The sequence below is a fragment of the Manis javanica genome, chromosome 6 (assembly GCF_040802235.1).
Source record: "Manis javanica isolate MJ-LG chromosome 6, MJ_LKY, whole genome shotgun sequence".
Classification (NCBI taxonomy): domain Eukaryota; kingdom Metazoa; phylum Chordata; class Mammalia; order Pholidota; family Manidae; genus Manis; species Manis javanica.
Window position 1 is genome coordinate 45577938 of NC_133161.1, and position 18873 is coordinate 45596810.

The 18873-nt window shown below is 46.4% G+C and overlaps 1 protein-coding gene and 1 non-coding gene across 7 annotated transcripts in view; both read right to left on the reverse strand.

Moving 5' to 3' along the window:
* Positions 1 to 18873, reverse strand: part of WIPF3 (WAS/WASL interacting protein family member 3) — a 100313-nt gene that overhangs the window by 13859 nt on the left and 67581 nt on the right. For 5 of the 6 annotated variants that reach the window (XM_073238658.1, XM_073238657.1, XM_073238656.1 and 2 more), the window contains 5 exons: positions 14863 to 14995; positions 12613 to 12744; positions 7053 to 7787; positions 4137 to 4283; positions 3054 to 3155 (listed from right to left, as the gene is read on the reverse strand). In XM_073238658.1, the coding sequence (XP_073094759.1) occupies positions 3054 to 3155; positions 4137 to 4283; positions 7053 to 7787; positions 12613 to 12744; positions 14863 to 14995 (1249 nt within the window). Of the gene's footprint in view, positions 1 to 286; positions 1290 to 3053; positions 3156 to 4136; positions 4284 to 7052; positions 7788 to 12612; positions 12745 to 14862; positions 14996 to 18873 lie in introns of those variants that run through there. The other variant, XM_073238661.1, reaches the window with a different exon arrangement.
* Positions 381 to 488, reverse strand: LOC118966954 (U6 spliceosomal RNA). Its single transcript, XR_005053711.1, has one exon. It is a non-coding gene; the product is annotated as a U6 spliceosomal RNA (small nuclear RNA).

Genomic DNA, 18873 nt, shown 5'->3' on the forward strand with positions numbered 1-18873 from the left:
ATTAAACCCTCACCCCAATTAATGTAGTTACTATACCACTGACTTCTTTAAAAAAAATTTTTTTATTGAAGTATCATTGATATACAATCTTACATTGGTTTCAAATGTACAACATAGTGGTTCAACAGTTACCCATATAAATCTTCACCCCCTCTAGTGCAGTTACTATCAACATAAAAAGATGTTACGAGTCATTGATTATATTCTCCATGCTGTACTACTGTCCCCGTGACCAACTTATACTGTGTGAATTATTAAAGGTGCCCCTTTACCCCCCTCCCCCACCCCACCCACCCACCCAGCTCCTCTCCCTTGGTAACCACCAGTTACTTCTCAGTGTCTATGAATCTACCGCTGTTTTCGTTCCTTCTGTTTTGCTTAAAAATATGGAATGCTTCACAAATTTGCATGTCCCGCCTTGCGCAGGGGCCATGCTAATCTTCTCTGTATCATTCCAATTTTAGTATACGTGCTGCTGAAGCGAGTACACTATCCCACTGACTCTTATAAAAGCCTTCCTGTAGGTTCTCTGACCTCGGTCTCTAATCAAGCCCCTGGTTATCCGTCTCAACCTAGGTCTAATAACGTCACTTCTCAGACTTCACCATGGCTGTGTGGGAGCAGCACTGGCTCTGCTCAGACATACTTGGGTTTGAAATTCTTGGCTGTGCCTCTAGCTTGCTGTGAGTACTTAGGCAAGTCAGTTGGCCTCTCTGGGCCTCCTTTTGCTCGGTGAAACTTCCTGCATTAGGGACTTAGGATAAGGTGCACAAAGCCCCCTCGCACAGTGCCAGGAATATCTGAGGTGGTCTACAACAGCATCACTGACTTTGCTGGTGGCGGTAGTTAGTATTTAGTGACAGTATTCCTATGCCTGTAGGTTCAAGTTCCAATGCCTTAGAAGGGATAAAGCGTCTTTCAGGTTAGGAGGAAGCAGATCTGCCTGCCCTCTTTTTGTGTTGTGGCACTCCCCATACTCAACACTCGTGGCCTCTCTGCCCTCTTTTGGTGAGCTCAGGAGCGGGAGCTAGCCTTGTGCAGCCTGGCCTTTCTGGGTCCTGTCTGAAATCTGGTGCCTGTTGATGGAGCAGTACTCTGCTCTGCTTTCCTGGCCACATGAAAGCTCTGTGAGGCAGGCCCTGTGAGTGCAGGGGGGGGCCACCTCCAGGGCCTCAGGAGTCAGCCACCCTGCCTGGGCGTCAGTGAGTCTCATTCAGGGCGCAGGCCTCGGGGGTTGGCCGCTGCGCCGTCCAACAACACGAGCTCTCAGATCTTCATCTGTCTGACTCCTGTGAACATTTCCCATGGTAGGAAAAGGGCTGTTACCTACTGGCACTCTGTCCCACCAAACCTACCCTTGCTGGCAGCATGTGTGGTCTTATCCTCGGCCCCTTACACACCAGGTAGGACTTGCTCCTAGTCCCTAAATGCCCCAAGCACTTGCCTGCCTCTTTCCTGGGTCCCCGCTGTGCTCAGCCTGGAATACCTCTCCGTCCACGTGGAAATGTTCCCTCGTGCTACACCTTCAGGTCCCCGCCCTCCACATCCCCTCACACCCACCATGGTGCTCTTAGCCCTTCAAAGACTGATGAAGACACTCATGGTGACACAGCGAACTTCTCACACTTATGGCGCAGGAGCGGGCACAGGAGGTACTTACTGGTGCTGGATGCTCAGAGGGCAGTTCCCGTGAGTCCGCTGCACTGACACTCACACACACTGTCTCCTGCCCCCATGGCCTCATGATCTGTGTAAACCCCGGGTGAGCAGGGGTTTCCCTCCTCACATCTACCTCCTGCTCCTTTCTCTCTCTCTCCTTATTCAGCGTATTCGTATTTACATTATTATTTTAAAAGCACACAAGGTCACATCTGTCTAAACGTGCAACCCCACAGGCCAGCTGAGAAAGGCCTGCCTGGGCTGACACCAGGAGGACCTCTGTCCTGAGCAGAGAGCAAGCTCATGCTCCCTGCTCAGCTCTGCCGGAAGCTGAACCCTAGAGAAGCTGAACCCTGAACCCTTTCAGCAGGTCCCTCTGAAAGGAGAGGGTCGAAGGGCCTGGCTCCCAGTCAGCTAACCCCTGACACTGCTGATGTTTGCACGCTGGCTTACAGATGCTTGGGTGGGGGCTTTACTCAGGGGTGGGGTGGGGAACACATTTGATCCTCACCCCTTGTTGCTGACTCTGTGCCCCTCTAACCAGGTCTTCCCAATCCGGTCAGCTCAGCACTAGACAAGAACCGGCTCATGTTAACTAAGAGGCAGCATCCCCAGGCAGCCAAACCCCACCTTGCTTTTCTTTACTTCCTGTGCTTCTGAAATACTTGCCCTTTTGACCCCGAGGGTAAGGCCTGCCAGTGTCTTCCCCTTCCACTCTTAGGGCTGAACAGGAGAGCCAAGTGAAGGCCTCTCTGGGAGCTCGGTCACATGGTGAGGTCAGGAGGAAGCCGACTCTCACTGGGCTGAGGTTTGCAGAGCTGGAATCGCCTGGCAGCTTTCAGAAATACTGACACTTGGGTCCCCCCCAGATATTCTGATTTAGTTGTTCTAGGTGCAGCCTGTCCTTAGGAAGTTTTGAAAGCTCTCTAAGTCATTCTAATGTGTAGCTGAAGTCCAAAACCATCACCTAAAGACATTCTCCATTTCACAATCTGCCTGGGTTCTGAATTGGGGGTTTTGGAGTTCTTCACCAACTATTAGTGCAAAGCTCCTGTAGCCCATTTCACTGTTGTCTTGGGAGTGTTTAGCTCCCTAGTCAAAAGCCCCATGGAGGGGAGGGTAAGTGGTAAATTTAGATACCCAAATCCAACACCAAACAACTAACACTGGTGTTCTGTAAAAAGTATCTAAATGAATCCTTGGGGATTGGGACAAATAAATGTGAAACTTCCAGAGGTGTGCCTGACACTGTATCTGGCAATCAGATGCCACCCCAGATTACCTTCACCCACATGACATTATCCTTTCAACAGCCTGCAGCCAATCAATACACACTGAGCACCTAATTCTAGAGGGTCAGGGAAAACCAGGAGTTTTATCAAGGTGACACTTACTTCTGGGGATCTTGCTGGGGTAAATCTTCTGGCATGGTTTGTATTCATCAGGAGGAGGAAAGTCTTCCACTGAATGGAATGTGAATTTAGACTCGAAGTCATCTGCACACATGGGAAATAACAAAGTTACTCTGGTTACTGTGATGACCCAAGATTTGGTAATTTTCAGGAGCTGAGCCTGCCCAGTACAAGGGTTTTAATGGCAAAGTTATTTACCCTAAGATATCCACCCACTGTCGATTTTTGCTGTTTAGCTAGGACAAAGGGGATTAGGAAAAGTGAAATCAACAGCTTCTCCCCATTACCACTCCAAATTACCTTCACCCACATCTTAACGAAGCTTCTCCAGGGAGCAGTAGTGCAACAGGGAGGCCCAGGGCCCGCAGTCAGAGGTGGTGAACTTGGCAGCAATGAGGGGCCAGCCAGGTCCCTGTGGCCTTAAGTCCTGCCTGAGCCCCTGGGAAGGGCTTTGATGGGGAGGGGAGTGCAGAACAGGTGTCCTCAGCTTGGCTGGTGGGAGGAAGCATGGCCTGTGCCCACTGGGGACCTGGGTTCCCCAAAGCAATCAGGTTCTGCCCAGAGCTCCTGATGGCAGGAGAGGGTGTTGTGGCTCTTTAAAGAATTGAGTCCCTGCTTTGCAATCTTGGTTTTGCATCTGACAGTAGCTCAGCCCATGAGGGGATCTCAAGATTTTAATCACATCTGACCCCAGGTGACTTTCCTTCCTATTTCCATATTATTGCCCTAATTGTCCCTCTGCCTGGTGAGACTTTCATCCATCCTCTCATCTTGTCCAAATCACTCTTTCAGGTTTATGCATGGATTTCTCCAAGGGGATAGACACTCACTCACAGAGTTTTATTTCTTCTCTCTAATCTCAGTCAGAAGGCTGGAGAGTGGGGTCTGGAACCCTCCCAGAAAGCCTCAAGGGAACTCAAGTTTGCTCTGTGCTACAGTGACCCCCCTCTTCTTGCCCAGTGTGGGCCTGAAATGACAGCTCCACAGACTGGCAAACTCCCTCCAGGGCCAGGGGCACCTGCTTCCTCACCAGCAGCCAGCATGGCAGACGTGGGTCCTGCTTACCCATGATGTGCAGGCTTCCATTCCGCAGCTGACCTCCGGGCTGGGGTGGGATCCAGGCTGGGGCCTGCTGGCTCCTGCTGGAGAGCTCCGTGGTGGGTGATCTTGCAGGGGGTGCTGGGGGTGGATTCAGCTTTCCCCCACTGGTTCCTTAGAGAAGATGACAGTGTATTCAGATCCAGCAATGGGGCTGGCAGAGGCTGTAACCTTCCATGAGATGGAAGGTAGCGGGAACTGCTGGTATCATGCGATGTGGTGCGTAAAAGGGCAGTCTTCGGAGCCAACCTGCCAGGGAGTAAATCCCCGTTCTCCCACTGGTATAGTATACAAAACTCCGTGCCTCAGTTTCCTGATCTGTCAAATGGGAATAATAGCACATACACCCCTAGGGTTGTTGAGAGGGACAAACCAGTTGATTTTAGTGGCATATAGTAAGTGCACAACTAATGTCAGCTGCTGCGATGACATCGATGATGATGGCATCCCTCATCATCAGGTTTGTGGCCCAGAGACAATGAACTGCTGCAGCATCCTGAGAATGGGAAGGGCTCTGCAGGTGAGGCTCACGCAGAGGCGAGGTGAACAAGCTGTGGAGGGCTTGCCCCTGCCCCTGTGTTCCTGCTCACACTGGCTCCCCTGCATTGCAGACCCTCTTTGCTCCTTCCAGTCTAAGGCTACCCCACCCACCAGGGCTTAGCTCAATCCCACCTACTTCCCAGCCTTCCCTGATGAGCTCTGTGGGAAGCTCACTCTCCTTTGCCAATACTTTCGTGTACGACCTGTTTGGAAATAACCAGCTGTTTTGGCGCATCAATGTGGACATGCTACTATTCAGCCCACTTCTTGAAATGACAACTGCACCCCTCTTATCTGTGCCAAGATACTAACAATTACTGCATCTTTCTTTCCCCCCTAGTTGGCCTGAAACAGAAATTATTCTTTTTGTTTTGACAGAAAACTAAGTTTCACATCCAAAGACACAATGGAAGAGGCCAGACAAGCATCATGTCCTGGCCTCAAGCTGACTCTGGAGAGGATGGAGGCTCCCGGTGGGGTGCTGCTCCCCATCACCTGCTTCCATCAGAGCTCCCTGCCCCTCTGCCTTCCTTCCTCCCCATCCTCCTTCCTCCTGCTTCCTTGTCTTCCCTTCCATGGTACTGGGGTCCACTAGGATTCACCTGCTCCCACAGCAGACTAAAAGGGCTACAGGGCTGCTGGCCCCACTTCTGGATGAAAAGCTGCCCCTCCACATGATGGGAGAGAAGGAAAGAGCTGCTGAGCCCAGTTACATGCAAAGCACATTTCAGGCACAATTTCCTCATTTAATGGTTGTAATAATCCTATCTGAAAGGTGTTATTGTTATTCCCATTTGTCAAAAAAAACCAACAAACTAGTATGACGTTACACAGGAGTGGGTGGGGAAGCAGAATTTGAATTCAGATCTCTGACTCTAAAGCATTGCTTTTTTCACCGTCCCATGAACATTTATGAATTACAAGTGGCTCACCAGTACTAGTGCTGGCTTTTACGGTGACCAGTCAGTGAAAAGGAGAATGATTAAAGCATCACTTCTTGTGACCAAAAGCCTTAAAAATATTCTTGCCTTTTGTCCCAGGAATTCCCTTTCAGGAACCTATCTTTTAAAAAAATACCCAAAACATAGACCATAATTGCTATAAAAGTATTTCCTGCCATATTATACATAATAACAAAAAATGGAATCAACTTAAATATCTAACACTAGAAATTTGATATATACTGATTATCATGTTAATACACTTATAGAATTGAACAATTTGACAGAATTTTAATATAATATTAAATAAAAACAGAATAGAAAGTTACATATACAAAATAGTATTTTAACTATGTAAATATGTAGATATATTCAGAAAAAAATGAAAGGAAACACATCCAAATATGACAGTTCTTTTTCTAGGTGATGTTATGGGTGATTTCAATTTCTTTCTGTTCACTCTACAATGAGCCTGTATTATTTTTAACTCAAGGAAACTTAAGAAACTTCCTGCATCAAAAGATTTTCTGAAAGGCCTAGAAATATGTGTGTGTGTATATGTGTGGGTATGTGTTGGGGGGGGTGTGTGGGCATGGATGTTTGTGAGTGTGTTTGCAGGGTGTGTGTGGCTGTGGATGTACATGGATGCACGTGTGCTTTCCATCCAGAAGGACACCAAAGGCGAATGAAAATTCACCACTACACAGAAATCACAGTCATGAGGGCATATATACTCAATCCAAAATCCTCTCTGCTGGACACATGAATAACTTTTAATATTTGGCTCAAAATACAGACCCTCAGTTTTCTTGAGTCAGGTGGAGAACCTGCCAAAAATAAGCAAGTGCCAATTCAATCTACTGAAGGCGAGTGAAGATTCTGGCTGGGAGCCAGACTGTAATAACTCGGGCAAAAATTAAATAGAAGAGCTGATTCTAGAAACAAACTGCACCCAGAGCCTCCTCCATCCCACGGAGTAGTTTTATAATCTGCATAATGATAGTAGGAATAGATTACCTTTGGCTAGAATTCACTGTTGCAAGGCTTTGTTCCAACAACCCTGGCTGGTGGGAACTATTGCTATCTCCATTTTACAGATGGGGAGAAGGATGCAGAGAGGGACTAGGTTATTGCCCAGGGTCACACAGTTACTAACGGCAAAACAAAGAGGTCAGAATCCTTGGGTTGTGATCTGTGATCTGCATAATAGACAAGTCTTCAGGCTTCCATCACCCTCGGTTTCCTGCGTCTAACATGAATACTTCCAAAAGAAAGTCTTACACAACCAGTTTTTACTATACAAGGGGCACTGAAAAGCTCTGTTTTAAAACAAAATCCCAGATTAGGCCACTCCAAGGCAGTCCCAGGTGATCCTCTGGAGCAGGCCTCTGGCTGGGCTTACCTGGGCCTCGACCAGGCCGCTTCCTCTGCAGGTACAGCTGAGACCCCAAAGGGGTGGCTGGTGCAGGCAAGGCCTGCCCGCTGGGCTTGGGGGGCTGGGCCTGGAAGCTGGGGGACTTAGGGGGCAGTGGGGGTGGGGCTTCACTGCTGTTGTTAGCACCTGGCAAAGGGGACACAGGCATAGAGGGTCTCGGGGTGCCTGAGGCGTGAAGGGGGAGTGGGGGCGGTGGGGGAAGCAGGGCAGGAGGCTCCCGAACATCCTGGCTGGGGCTGACAGCATTCACATTGAGCCCTGGATACCCACAAGGTGGGAGGTGAGGGAGCGGAGGTGGGATGGGCGGTAGGTGCAAGGGGGCTAACTGAGGCCTCACCACCTTGTCACTGAGAATGGAGGCTGGGGGCAGTGGAGGAGGGGTGGGGGGAGGTGCGAAGGGCAGAGGGGGTGCAATCACTGGGGGGTTCCCTTTCGTCGGTGGGCCAGGTGGGGACACCAGAGGAGATTTAATGGCGGAGGAAGGGGGCAGGGGTGGGGGTAAAGGCGGGGGAGGTGGGGGTGGGGTGGGAGGAGGCGGGGCAGGCACGCCCGGGCGAGGAGGGACTGTCCTGGCAGCGCCTTGAGCATCGGAGGCATTGCCTAGCTTGGGAGACGCAGGGGGGTTCAGTGGGCCAGCGACAGTTCTGGTGGGAAGCCGAGGAGAAGGTGCGCGGGAGCCAGGGGCCTGCCCTGTCTTGCCACCTGGAAGTGAGACAAGTTCTGAGTTAGCTCAGCAGAGGAAGGAGAACATCAGGTGTGTGGGTGGCAATGAGGAATGCTTCAGTGACCGTGTGGACTTTCTCTTCTTGCCTGTCCACTGAGAGGCCAGCTGGACCAGGCCCAAGGTCCTCACCAGCAATAATGTGCTGCGCTCCTCCAAGACAGCCAGCTTGGGCCACCAGACTGTCTGCTGTGCAGCACCAGCCTCCATCTTCATTCCAATCCTGCCCTTGCCTGCCAAGGACTCCCAGTCTCCCAGCCCGGGGCCCAGGACTGCTCTGACCTCCTCCATCCTTCCTCATCTCGAGGCTGCCCTCACTCTCTTTAACTGTTACCCACAAGGTCAACCACCTTTTACACCCTAGTTTGAATCCTCAGGTGTGCCAGTCACAGACTCCTTGCTAGTGAGGTTTTCCTTACTCCCAGCATTTTGTAAACAAGGACTTTGTTTCTTCATTGAGATCTGAAAATTTATGATTCCCTAAATATATAGGTAACTCAGAAGTCAGGGGAAGACACTGTGCCTTGGGGGTCTCCAGTCAAATGACCTTGAATCTCACAGGTCCATGGCCTCTGAACATTCAAAGCTTCCTTTTCCAAAGACTTCTGTCCACTTCCAAGGGACTCACTGTCTCCTGGTGATCAGGCTCCCTCATGCATAGATCCTTCACCACATTAATTCCAATTTGAAATCTAATGCTTCCTTTTAATTCAACCACAACAAATTGCTTAAAGTAAGCATTTATGTTTGGTGGACTTCATGGTAGGCTGGGGTGGAGGGTGCCCCCTGGGAGGGGCTTTGTCACTCTCTGCATGCCCTGTCACCATACTGCTAATTCTTACTCTTCTTCCTGTGTCTCTCCCTGTTCACTGCATAGAAGTTGCAACCACTGCTTAAATATGTTTTTGTCCACGCAAGAGGCAAATTAAAAAATTCCTCCCAAATAAATATCGAATGCATTTCCCCCCATTTCAGCACCCCTATATTTTATAACCCCCTTGAAAACATGTGGAAAACACTTGAAAAAAAGGTTGCTTCTCACACCTCTAACTTCTGGGTGCTTCAGAAGAGGAAACACAGCTTTCACATCAGATTGTAAACCCCAGCACCCACTGGCAGTGGTGAGCTTTTCAGTCCGAGTTTGCAGTGTGTGTTTACCCAGCCAGGTGCTAGTTCAACATACCCTCAAGTACTTGATGCCGAAAGCTAGGCTGGCCAGAGCAAGGGTTGGTAGAGGTGGCTGGGGATGAAGCTAAGTGGGCAGGCTGGCAGTGTCAGGCTTTCCGAAGGGGTGACCGTCCTGTGGCTATGATGTGACAGTCACCTGGGCAACACTACTTATTACAGGCCTCAGCTCTGGAATGAATGGCTGTTCTTGAATGGCAGGGTGATTATATCATTATTCCTCTGGTGAGGATTTTCTCTGAGGTGGTCAGAAGAGATAGTGTCTTTGCCATGATGCATCCGCCCTGATTCATTCCCCTGGGGCTCCAAGGCAGGCACTGCCATAATGGCTGGTTCACCGTGACCAGCAGGGGAAGGCCCACACCTGGTCTCTCCAGGGACAGGATCCACCACCTGCAGCTCCAGTGTTACTTAGACGGGAGTCCCGCTCCTCATTTCCACAGCACCCAGAGATGGAGATGGAGGACCCAGGCAGCTCCCTAAGCAAGGCAAAGCCTATTTGCCCATTTGCTGGATGAAGTTTAAAGGGAGAATAGGTTTGAAGAACAGAATCAGCCCAGGAATACCAACTCAGATGTTTTAAGTGACTGAGGACACCATGTATCCAAGACACAAAAACCCTTAAAGTGAGTCAGTTAAAAGTACAGGAGCCTCTGCTTACCAGGCAGCTGGCCTAGCAGGAAATGGGCAAAAACCTGTTTTTATTATAACATGAGCAGCAGAGGCCAGGGTGGCACAGATCTTGTTTGGCTTATGTTCATGCCCGCTCTGGGATGAAGCAGACAGCTGGAAGCACATATTTAAGGTGGGACCCACAGAGGAAAGAGGGGCTAAGGGCCTAGAGCAGGCAAGGAAACCAGGCAGCACAGGGCCAGCAGAGAGCTCTGAGAGGAAGGGCCGAGGGAGGGAAAGGAGGTGGCTTTCCTTTACGACATAAATGCTAGCCTGGGAAACCGAAATAACACAAAAGGAGACCACAAAGCAAGTGGGTAAAGGCCAGCTTAAGTGCATTAAGGAGGCTTTGCTGATATGAAAGGAATCAGCTTTGAGAGCCTGGGGGTTACCAAAAGATCAAATATGTCTTCGCTCTTCAATCTGTATGTTTCCAGAAGACCTTGGATTGCATGGATGTCTCATTATGCATTCTTAAGAAGCCACTGATGTTTACTCATCATACTTTATTTTAAAGATCACTTCATCAGAACCGTAAGGCAGGACCATATTATGACGTTCAAAGACCCTGGGTCCTTTTGCCTTAGTGGGCCTCTTCCTCCTTAAAAGGTATTTAAAATTGCAGTGAAATTTTTTTTTCTGATTTTAAAAGTAATTTTAACATTTTCATTGGCCCCTAAAAGTATTGTAGGCTGTGGACACCGTGCTTGTGGGCCTAATGGCTCTAAGCAGCCAGACTACACACATACACATTCCATTCAACAAACATTTATTACCGCTTACTATGTGCCAGGCATTTTTAATAAAGCAGTGAACAAAACACAGTTCCTGCCTTCCTGGAGCTTACGTTTAGGAGAAGACAGAAAACAACAAGCTAGCCAGCAATATATAATATGTTAGATGGTGTAAGTAAAACAAGAAAAATAAATCAAGATAGACGGGATACTGAATGAGGGGTTGGTACTCATATTTTATAAGGGATGATGAATAAAGCCTCATTGATAGGTTGATCAGATGCCAGTTGAGCAGAGGCATGGTGGAAGGGAGGGAGTGAGCCATGCGGACACCTAAGAAGAGTGCTTCGGGCCAAGGGAGCATTTGGTCCAAGGGGCTGTGGCAGCGACATGCTTGGTGTGTGTGAGAACAGCAGGAAGAGCAGTGCAGTGGAGTGGAGGCAGTGAGCCAGCAGAAGTGGTAGGCGATATGAGGAAAGAGGCAGTGAAGGCCGAAATCCTTTTCTCTGGGAGAGTCCTGAGAGAGAAGAGAGATGCACCGCCTGCTGTGGTCTGTCCTACTCTGACGTGGCACCTAGTCCATGAGCCCACCTACTGTCCTTGAGTTTCCATCCTGCGACAAGCAACATCAGTTACTTCATTACAGATTTTGACCCCCTCTAAAGAGATCAATTCTTGTCTTCACAAACACAGTGGTTCAAACCTCTGACACTTGTGTCCTATTGGAGATAAGTAGGAATACCGTGGGCTTCCTCTGACTGGTCCCTGTTAAAGCCTGACTGGGGGTTACTTATCCTATCTTTATTTCCATGAAGAGGAACGAGTGGAAGTTTTATATCCTAAAGGATGTTTGTTTGATACCACTCAGGAATTCTGAAAAAGAAGAGGGCACCGAGGAATGCCAGCTCTCTTTATTCAGGAAGACCTCAGCTCTTTCTTGCTCGCCAAACTCTCAGCAAAAATAAGGAAATGAAATGGTTCAAGTCGAATCTCAAAGCATCCTAGAGTCTGTGTCTTTGCTGGACTTTATCAATAGGTGACGGCAGCAAATGTACCCCATGATGTCAGACAACCACTGTGCCCATTCATTCAGAAGGTTGGCAAAGACACATGCAGACAATTCAGCACCAGCAGTGTTTGGGGCTTGATATTCTTGGATTAATGAAATTCTTGGGAGTTTATTCACCTTGCTGGCTAAAGAGCTCAGTAATAGGAAAAATACCTTTTGTACACAATAAATATGTATGTACCTAATTTTAATGCAGTGATTTCAGAAACATCTGGCACCCACTAAAACACAAATGGCTGTGACAGACTGGCTGAAAAAATGGCCTCAGTTCTCCACTCATTCCTGATTCCATGATCTTTGAAATATGATTTTGTAGTCCCTTTCATCAAGAGGTGAAATTTCTTTCCCCTTGTCATTGGCTGGCCTGGTTACTTTCTTTGGACAAGACGATGCAGTAGGAGTTAATACTGTGCCAGTTCTAAGAGTAAGCCTCAAGAGACTTCATATATTTCTGTTCTCTCTGTTGGAACACTGCCACCACCATGAAAACAAACCCTGAAGGGTCTGCTAGATACTGAGAGACAAAATGAATCAGTCAGGCCAGTTGTCTCAGCAGAGGCACAAAAGATATAAGAAATATAAGATTAGCAAAGCCATCTACCCAATTTGTAGATACTAGAGGAAGCCCGGCAGAGACCACTTCCCTAACTTGCCAACCCACAGAATTGTAAACTAAATAAATGGTTTAAAGCCCCTAAGTTTTAAGGTATTTGCTATACAGCAATTCCTAACTGATACAATGGTTGAGAGCCATTAGAACTCATACATTGCCTCTGAATCCACAGTAACATCACTAAAATCTTCTAATGTGATTTATTATATCTATATTATATATGATTAATTAAAACTCTGGTCTATACTTTGTAGTCTGGGCCATAATCACACCACACTAAACACTACACAACACGGCAAATCATTCTTCAGTTATTACAGTAGGATGATTTAAACAGGATAATAATTTACAAGATGGCTTTGAATAATCTTGTGCTTTGGAAACTTCCAGTGCATGCTTCTAAATACATGATCTCCTAATATATGACTGTTCACTAAAACCATGTCACTTCTGGCATGTGAGGATTGCCCAGTTGCTTCTACTACATTAAGGAGGTAAAGATTACAAGGTAGCCAGTCTGAATTCTTTCTTACCTGCTGCATCCCTCTGGCCTGCTGGTCGCAACACAGGAAAGCCACCAGCAAATAGATCTCCCAGGGCTGGGGGTGTGCCTCCACTTCTTGAGTTTGCAGAACTTCGTCCTTCTTTGTTGGTTCCTTTAGAACCTTTAGAGAGAAGAAGCAAGTGGACAAGGACTGTGAGCAGAGCTGAGCAGCTAATTCTCACCCCAGACCATGGTCTAACACTGCACACTGCCTGGGGAAGCCTTCCCATTCTCCCACCTCCAATGTCAATGTTCCCATTGGCATCTTTCCCAGACACCTCTGCCTTGATACCCTGCAGATTCACGCTCAGGCCTGCCTGTTACCCTCTCCAGACCTACCAAAGAACTACCCATGGCTGACAACCCCGAGAAGACCAAAACAAATACTGTCATTTTGTAGATGACAATGAGGGATATTGGTGACACCTTTCAAGTAAGAAAACCCAAACATTGTAGGTGTAAACTGGGCCTAAGTTCAGCTCAACTGTTATTGTGGAAGGACTTGACAAATTTGAAAACCCATAGATTTAATTCAGTCAGTAATCTTAACTTCTTGTCCACAGAGCCTGGCCCAGAACCATAAACAGGAAGAAAAGGTCTGGAATGATTTGTGCTTTGACATATTCCTTCTCTGTTTCCCCCCAGCTCTCATTCCACAAGGCCTGCAGAATTTTCTTCTGTGGAAGAGAAAATTCATGAACCCCTAAGGTGAGGTGTCACTAATTACAGCCTCCCAGGTATGTGTAATTTCCAGCTATATAAAATGAGCAGACATTCAGCTTAGAGAAAAATTCCTGGCAGACTTTCACCACCTGAAGCTAGTATGCATGGAAATTAAGGTACAGTGCCCTCCGGTTGGTAAATATGGCCAAATAATTCTAAGTGTTAACATTATATATTACCTACTCACTGGAATGCTAAGGAAGCAAATGTTTCAATAAATGGACTTAGCTGTTAATTGGGCTTAACCGATTAGTGGGTTTAACCAAAAACTAAATTTTATTGTAATTATTGAAAATATTTCTTATAATAATTTGTTTATAGTTGTGTATTAACATATATGACTGTATACTAGATATAATTATAGTTTTAGGACTATCTTTGAGAATGACTACCATGCACATCACTGAAAAATAGATGAAGACAGAGTAATATCTTACATTGATAGATAGATACGCACCTGTTATTTCAACCTTCAAAATACTAATAAAAAAAAAAGATATTCCTATCTCCCCCATTTTGCAGATGAGCAAACATGGGCCTCAGAGAGGTTCCCTGATTTGCCTGGTAGCAGAATCAGAACTCAACATGGGTCGTATGGCCCAAGCACAGAGCTCCTTTTACTGTTATCACACTAGAAGACATAGAAAGCTGCAGTCATATGACCCTGTGAGATAATTCTGAATAAATCTTCCTCTTTGTGAACAACAAAAATTTTGCATATTTAAATTTGAGACTTTAACTTTTCTCTCATAGAGTTGAAGGACTAGGCTGCCATAGGGTAACTGAACTTTAACTGTTACTGCACAATGGCTAAAAAAAAAGTGGCACAGCCAGGCAATGAAATGCTATTTAACAATAAAAGGGAGTAAAATACTGGTAAATGCTACAACATGGATGACCCTTGAAAACATTAATACTAAGTGAAAGAAGCTGGTCACAAAAGGCCATGTATTGTATGATTTAATTTACATGAAATATCCAAAATAGGCAAATCCATAGAGATGAAAAATAGATTTAGTGGTTGCCAGGGGCTGGGGGAGGAAGGAGAGGGGAGTGATTGCCAGTGGGCCTGGGGCTTCCTTTAGAGATGATGAAATGTTATGGAACCAGAGGTGATGGTGGCAACTGCATTGTGAGTGTGGAAATGTTACTGAATTGGACATTTTAAATAGTCAACATGGTGAATTTTATATTATGTATTTTATCCCAATTTTTAAAAAGTTACCTCACCATGAGGCCATGGGTGTTTTTTTTTTTTTTGGTCTGTTTTGTTTTGTTAAGCATTAGAAGAGTGATGAAAGATACGCTATAAACCATCTGCAGACCTGAGACCTGGAAGGCAAGTTCTGATTCTCACCCCCATGTGACCTGTACAGTGAGCAGGTCTGATGGCCCAATGTGTGTCCTGGGTAACAAATGTGGCCCCTGTCCCAAGCAAGTCAGGGGTGTCTGGCTGAGTGGGCCTCACGTGGCCAGCCCTTGGCTCACAGCAGGCCTGGCCTGGCTGCTCACTTACCCTCGATTTGGGGGGCGCTTCGGTCATTGATCTGAGTGACTTTTCGTAGCAGGGTTCCTTGCTGGATATCAGCCAGCAGCGCGCTCCGATTGCTGGGATCTGCCTTTCTCAAGCTGGAAGTGTCTGGGCTTACCTAGAAGGGAATAGGAGGGAGCTTACTGTAATGCCATGTAACTTTGCCGATAAGCCAGATGTCCTGCTGTAAGGTTTTCCTCCTCTGATTCCGTCTGCCTTGTTTGCCTTACCCTGCACCGTTCCCAAGGGCAATCTCACTGATGCAATTACCTACAGGTGTCTGTGGAGAGATTCTGGGCCCTGCTTACTCCTCTCCCTGGGAACCTAGAATGGACTCTTTCTTGTCCTCAAACTGCCATAAGTCTTACTTAAGGAGCCCTAAATCACAGTCCCTCTTCCTGACTCCTAGGTAAGCCACTCACACGCCCCTGGGCTTCTGTGTGTTCCTGGCCCCTGCTCCAGGTTCTGAATGGTCACCCTGCCTGCTGTGCCCAGTTCCCTCTTGGACCAAATCCTTTGCTGACTCAGACCTAGCAACAGGAGTTGGTCCTGTCTCCCTGTCTTGCCCTGGGCTATTCTTCTGAGTGGTACGAAGTCATGCTCAGTCCCCAATGCTCACCATCTCCCTGCTACTGGGTGGCCCATTACATCTCAAAATTGAAGCAGATTCAGGTTTTGAGGGAGGGATGGTGGCCTTCATGCCCTCATGAAGCAAAGGGGAGAACTGGGGAGCTCAAGAGAAACTGGGGCCCAGAGGGGTCAGAAAACTAAGAAAGGGAGGGCAGGGGATTACAGTGAAGGTTTAGTGAGCACCTATTCCTCTGGGCCTGGGTGCCTTACGTTAATCCTCACTGCACCTTGTGAGTTTTAAGTGAGGTTGCTCTTACTTTACAGATGACAACACTGAGATTATGCAATCATCTGTTCAAGGTCAGAGGATTAAGTTAAAACCCAGATGTGCTGAATTCCAAAGGCCATGTGCTTTTCACTTTGCAACACTGTGGCTGTCAAGGATATGTGCCACAGTCAGGATAAATATCCTAGATACTGCTAAAATGCTTCATAAATATGTTCATGAGAACAATTTTGTCCTAACACTGCAAGTAACACTGAGACCCAACTGTTCCACTTCTGTTAAAAACAAGACAATAGGACTCAAATGGAATCGGTATGCTAAGCCCCAGGTCATCAAACTAAGACTTAACACTTATCCTTAATAGGATCAATTCTCCCAGAAATGGAATGTTAATTCAGTCAATCAGGAATTTCCTGGCTAGCACTCTCTGCCTGACAGACTCCTGCCATCCCTAAGGAGAGTGACCTCACTACAACCAGTCCGCTGTTTGCTAGTGTACCTTCCTTGTCCTGGGCTCCTCTGCTTATGAAGGTCTTTGGTTTCATATAACTCCTTGGAGCTCCTTTCTATCTGCTAGATGGGATGCTGGCCGATTAATGAATTGCTGAATAAAGCCAGTAAGATCTTTAAAATTTGTCCAGTTTAATTTTGTCTTTAACACTCTCACTGTAGCTTGAGCTGACACCACAGGGGTCTCCATGGGCTGTAAGAACCAGGGAATACCAGAAAGAACATATGGGGGCTGGTGGCAACGGGAGGGGATGTGTAAGCAGAAGATACAGTCAGGGGTGTCCTCTGCAGTTACAAGGTTCATGCCATGTGAACTGAGCTGGTTAAACAGTTCTCACAGCAAGAAATATTTCTCACCTGCTGTACAGGGAATACCATGTCTTTGTTTTCAGCATAAACATCACAACTTTGAAGGCCTTTTCTGACCCCCAATCTAAATAAGGCCACCCCATATTCTCTCTTAGGATACCATATTCCTTCTCCCTCTTTAACTTTCATCACAGTGTATACATTTATATTTACCTTTCCTTGTGGAAAATTTTCATTTGTGGCTATGAGTTTAAGGTCCATCACCTTAACAGGACTTTTAGGATAAGGGTCTTGGTGGTTTTGGTCGCCAGTATATCTCCCGAGAGAACAGGACCTGGCCCCAGATGGGCTCAGTAACTACTTACTGGGTGAATGAGTGCATGAATGAATGAGCAAATATATGAACCAGACCCAGGATGTATAATGCACTGCTCTTCCCCCAGGGCATACCTGTGTACCGGGGAGACAGAACATGCATGCAAGGAGTTAAGCCACTAGATAATGCAGTATATGACCAGCGTCCACATTCCCAGAGAGGAAGACCAAGGAGAGTTCAGAAATGATCATATTAATCTGGCTGAGCAGGCTGCAAGGAAGCTATGAGATCTTAAATGGTCCTTTAAGTGTAGATAGGATTTACAACTCCTTGCTATAGCCATTTCTCTTCAGGAAAGGACAAACCAATATTGCTGACTAGACCATCAGAGACTTCCAGTGCTACAGACTAGAAACAAACACAATTGCGGTTTTAGCTAGAATGTGCTGTGGGAACATTTTCACTGGCTGACTCTCATTCACTGATGATACATCTTACATAGGCTCTGAAGGGAACAAGCTTCAGAGTCAGGTTTCTGACCCTGAAAATGTGCTTTTTGAGCCTTTGAGAAGGGCTCATGATGATGGTCAATAACAGAGCTCTGAGCACAGGGCCCCAACCCAATGATGCATGTTTTTTAGAAACACATGGATGAATGCACATATAAAGCCGTGTACTTCCCACACAATGCTTTAAAAAAGTCTCTCTATATAAACCATTAATGCCAGTAAGTCATTTTAAACTGCAAAGTTTAAAGATTTTTAAAGTCCCCTGTCATTTTATTAATAATTAATAATAGAAATGCAAGGCCAACAGAAATAGAATCTTAGCTTGAGAGTATGAAAATTTTTGCAAATATCTGGCATTACAATCTCAGACATGTACTTTGGTCATGGATCAGGGGGACAAAGTACCTTGTAATTTTCTTCTAGTTACAAGATAACACAGTGAATTCTAATGATATCCATGGCCCATGTCAAGTGGTAGGCATGGGAAAGGCCAGGGTTAGAATAGTGCCTTCTTCTGGGTAAGAATGCAACTGGGAAGATAAGTAAACTCTCTCCCTAACAGTCCCGGGAGAAGCGGGTCATCTCACCTAATTTAGACTCGATTTTTAAGTTCATTACCAAAATGCGTCCCCATCTCCTTGACCTTACCCATCCACAGTTAATCAGGTGACTGCTGTGAAGAACGTTGTACGTCCTAGGAATAATGATTTCAATTTGAGTACTTACTTAGTACAGACCTCAATGCAGTCTTGACTATTCCACATGACAGATTTGTTGACATACATCTTCCAAGTCAACAGGAAAATATGGCAAGTCACGTCATGTTTACAGGATGCCGTGCAACTTGCCAGACTAAACTGAACGTTCCTTCTTGACTCCTGGGCCTTCTTTCCTGCTCCACTGTGTGTGCTGAGAATTTTCCACTAGAGGGCTCTCCCTCCCCTGATATCAATAGGGTATCCTTCAATCCTCTTCTGTGAGGTAAAGGATAACTTCATGGCTAAGGTGACCACATATATTTAGGCTTAATGGGTTTTGTTAAAAAGGGTATCTGGCATATCCATTTGCACTTTGGAAACTGTGTTTCGCAGTGACAGTTTCTATTTCATCTGCAATATTTATTAGCAATTCAATCATAATTTGTTTCTTAAAAATCTACAACCTTTAAAAGTCTTGTTACTGTGGTTACAGGATATAAAAAACAGCGAGGAGAAGATTTCCAAATATTCACTGGTCTCTTATTCTATGCAAATCCTGATTATTGTTAACATTTCTAAGAATATAATCAAGAGAGAGAAAGCTACTCCTGGACACTTTTCCCACGGCAAATATATTCACCAAACATACTCCCCCCCAGACCCCCTCCAGTCCTGTCCTCACCCCAACCTCTCATACACAAAAAAAGAGAACAGAATCTTGCTTCTGAGTTTGCTCTTGTTCTTGCTTAACATTGTTACTGAGTGTGACAATTTGTTGAGTTCCACAAAGTGTTTGTT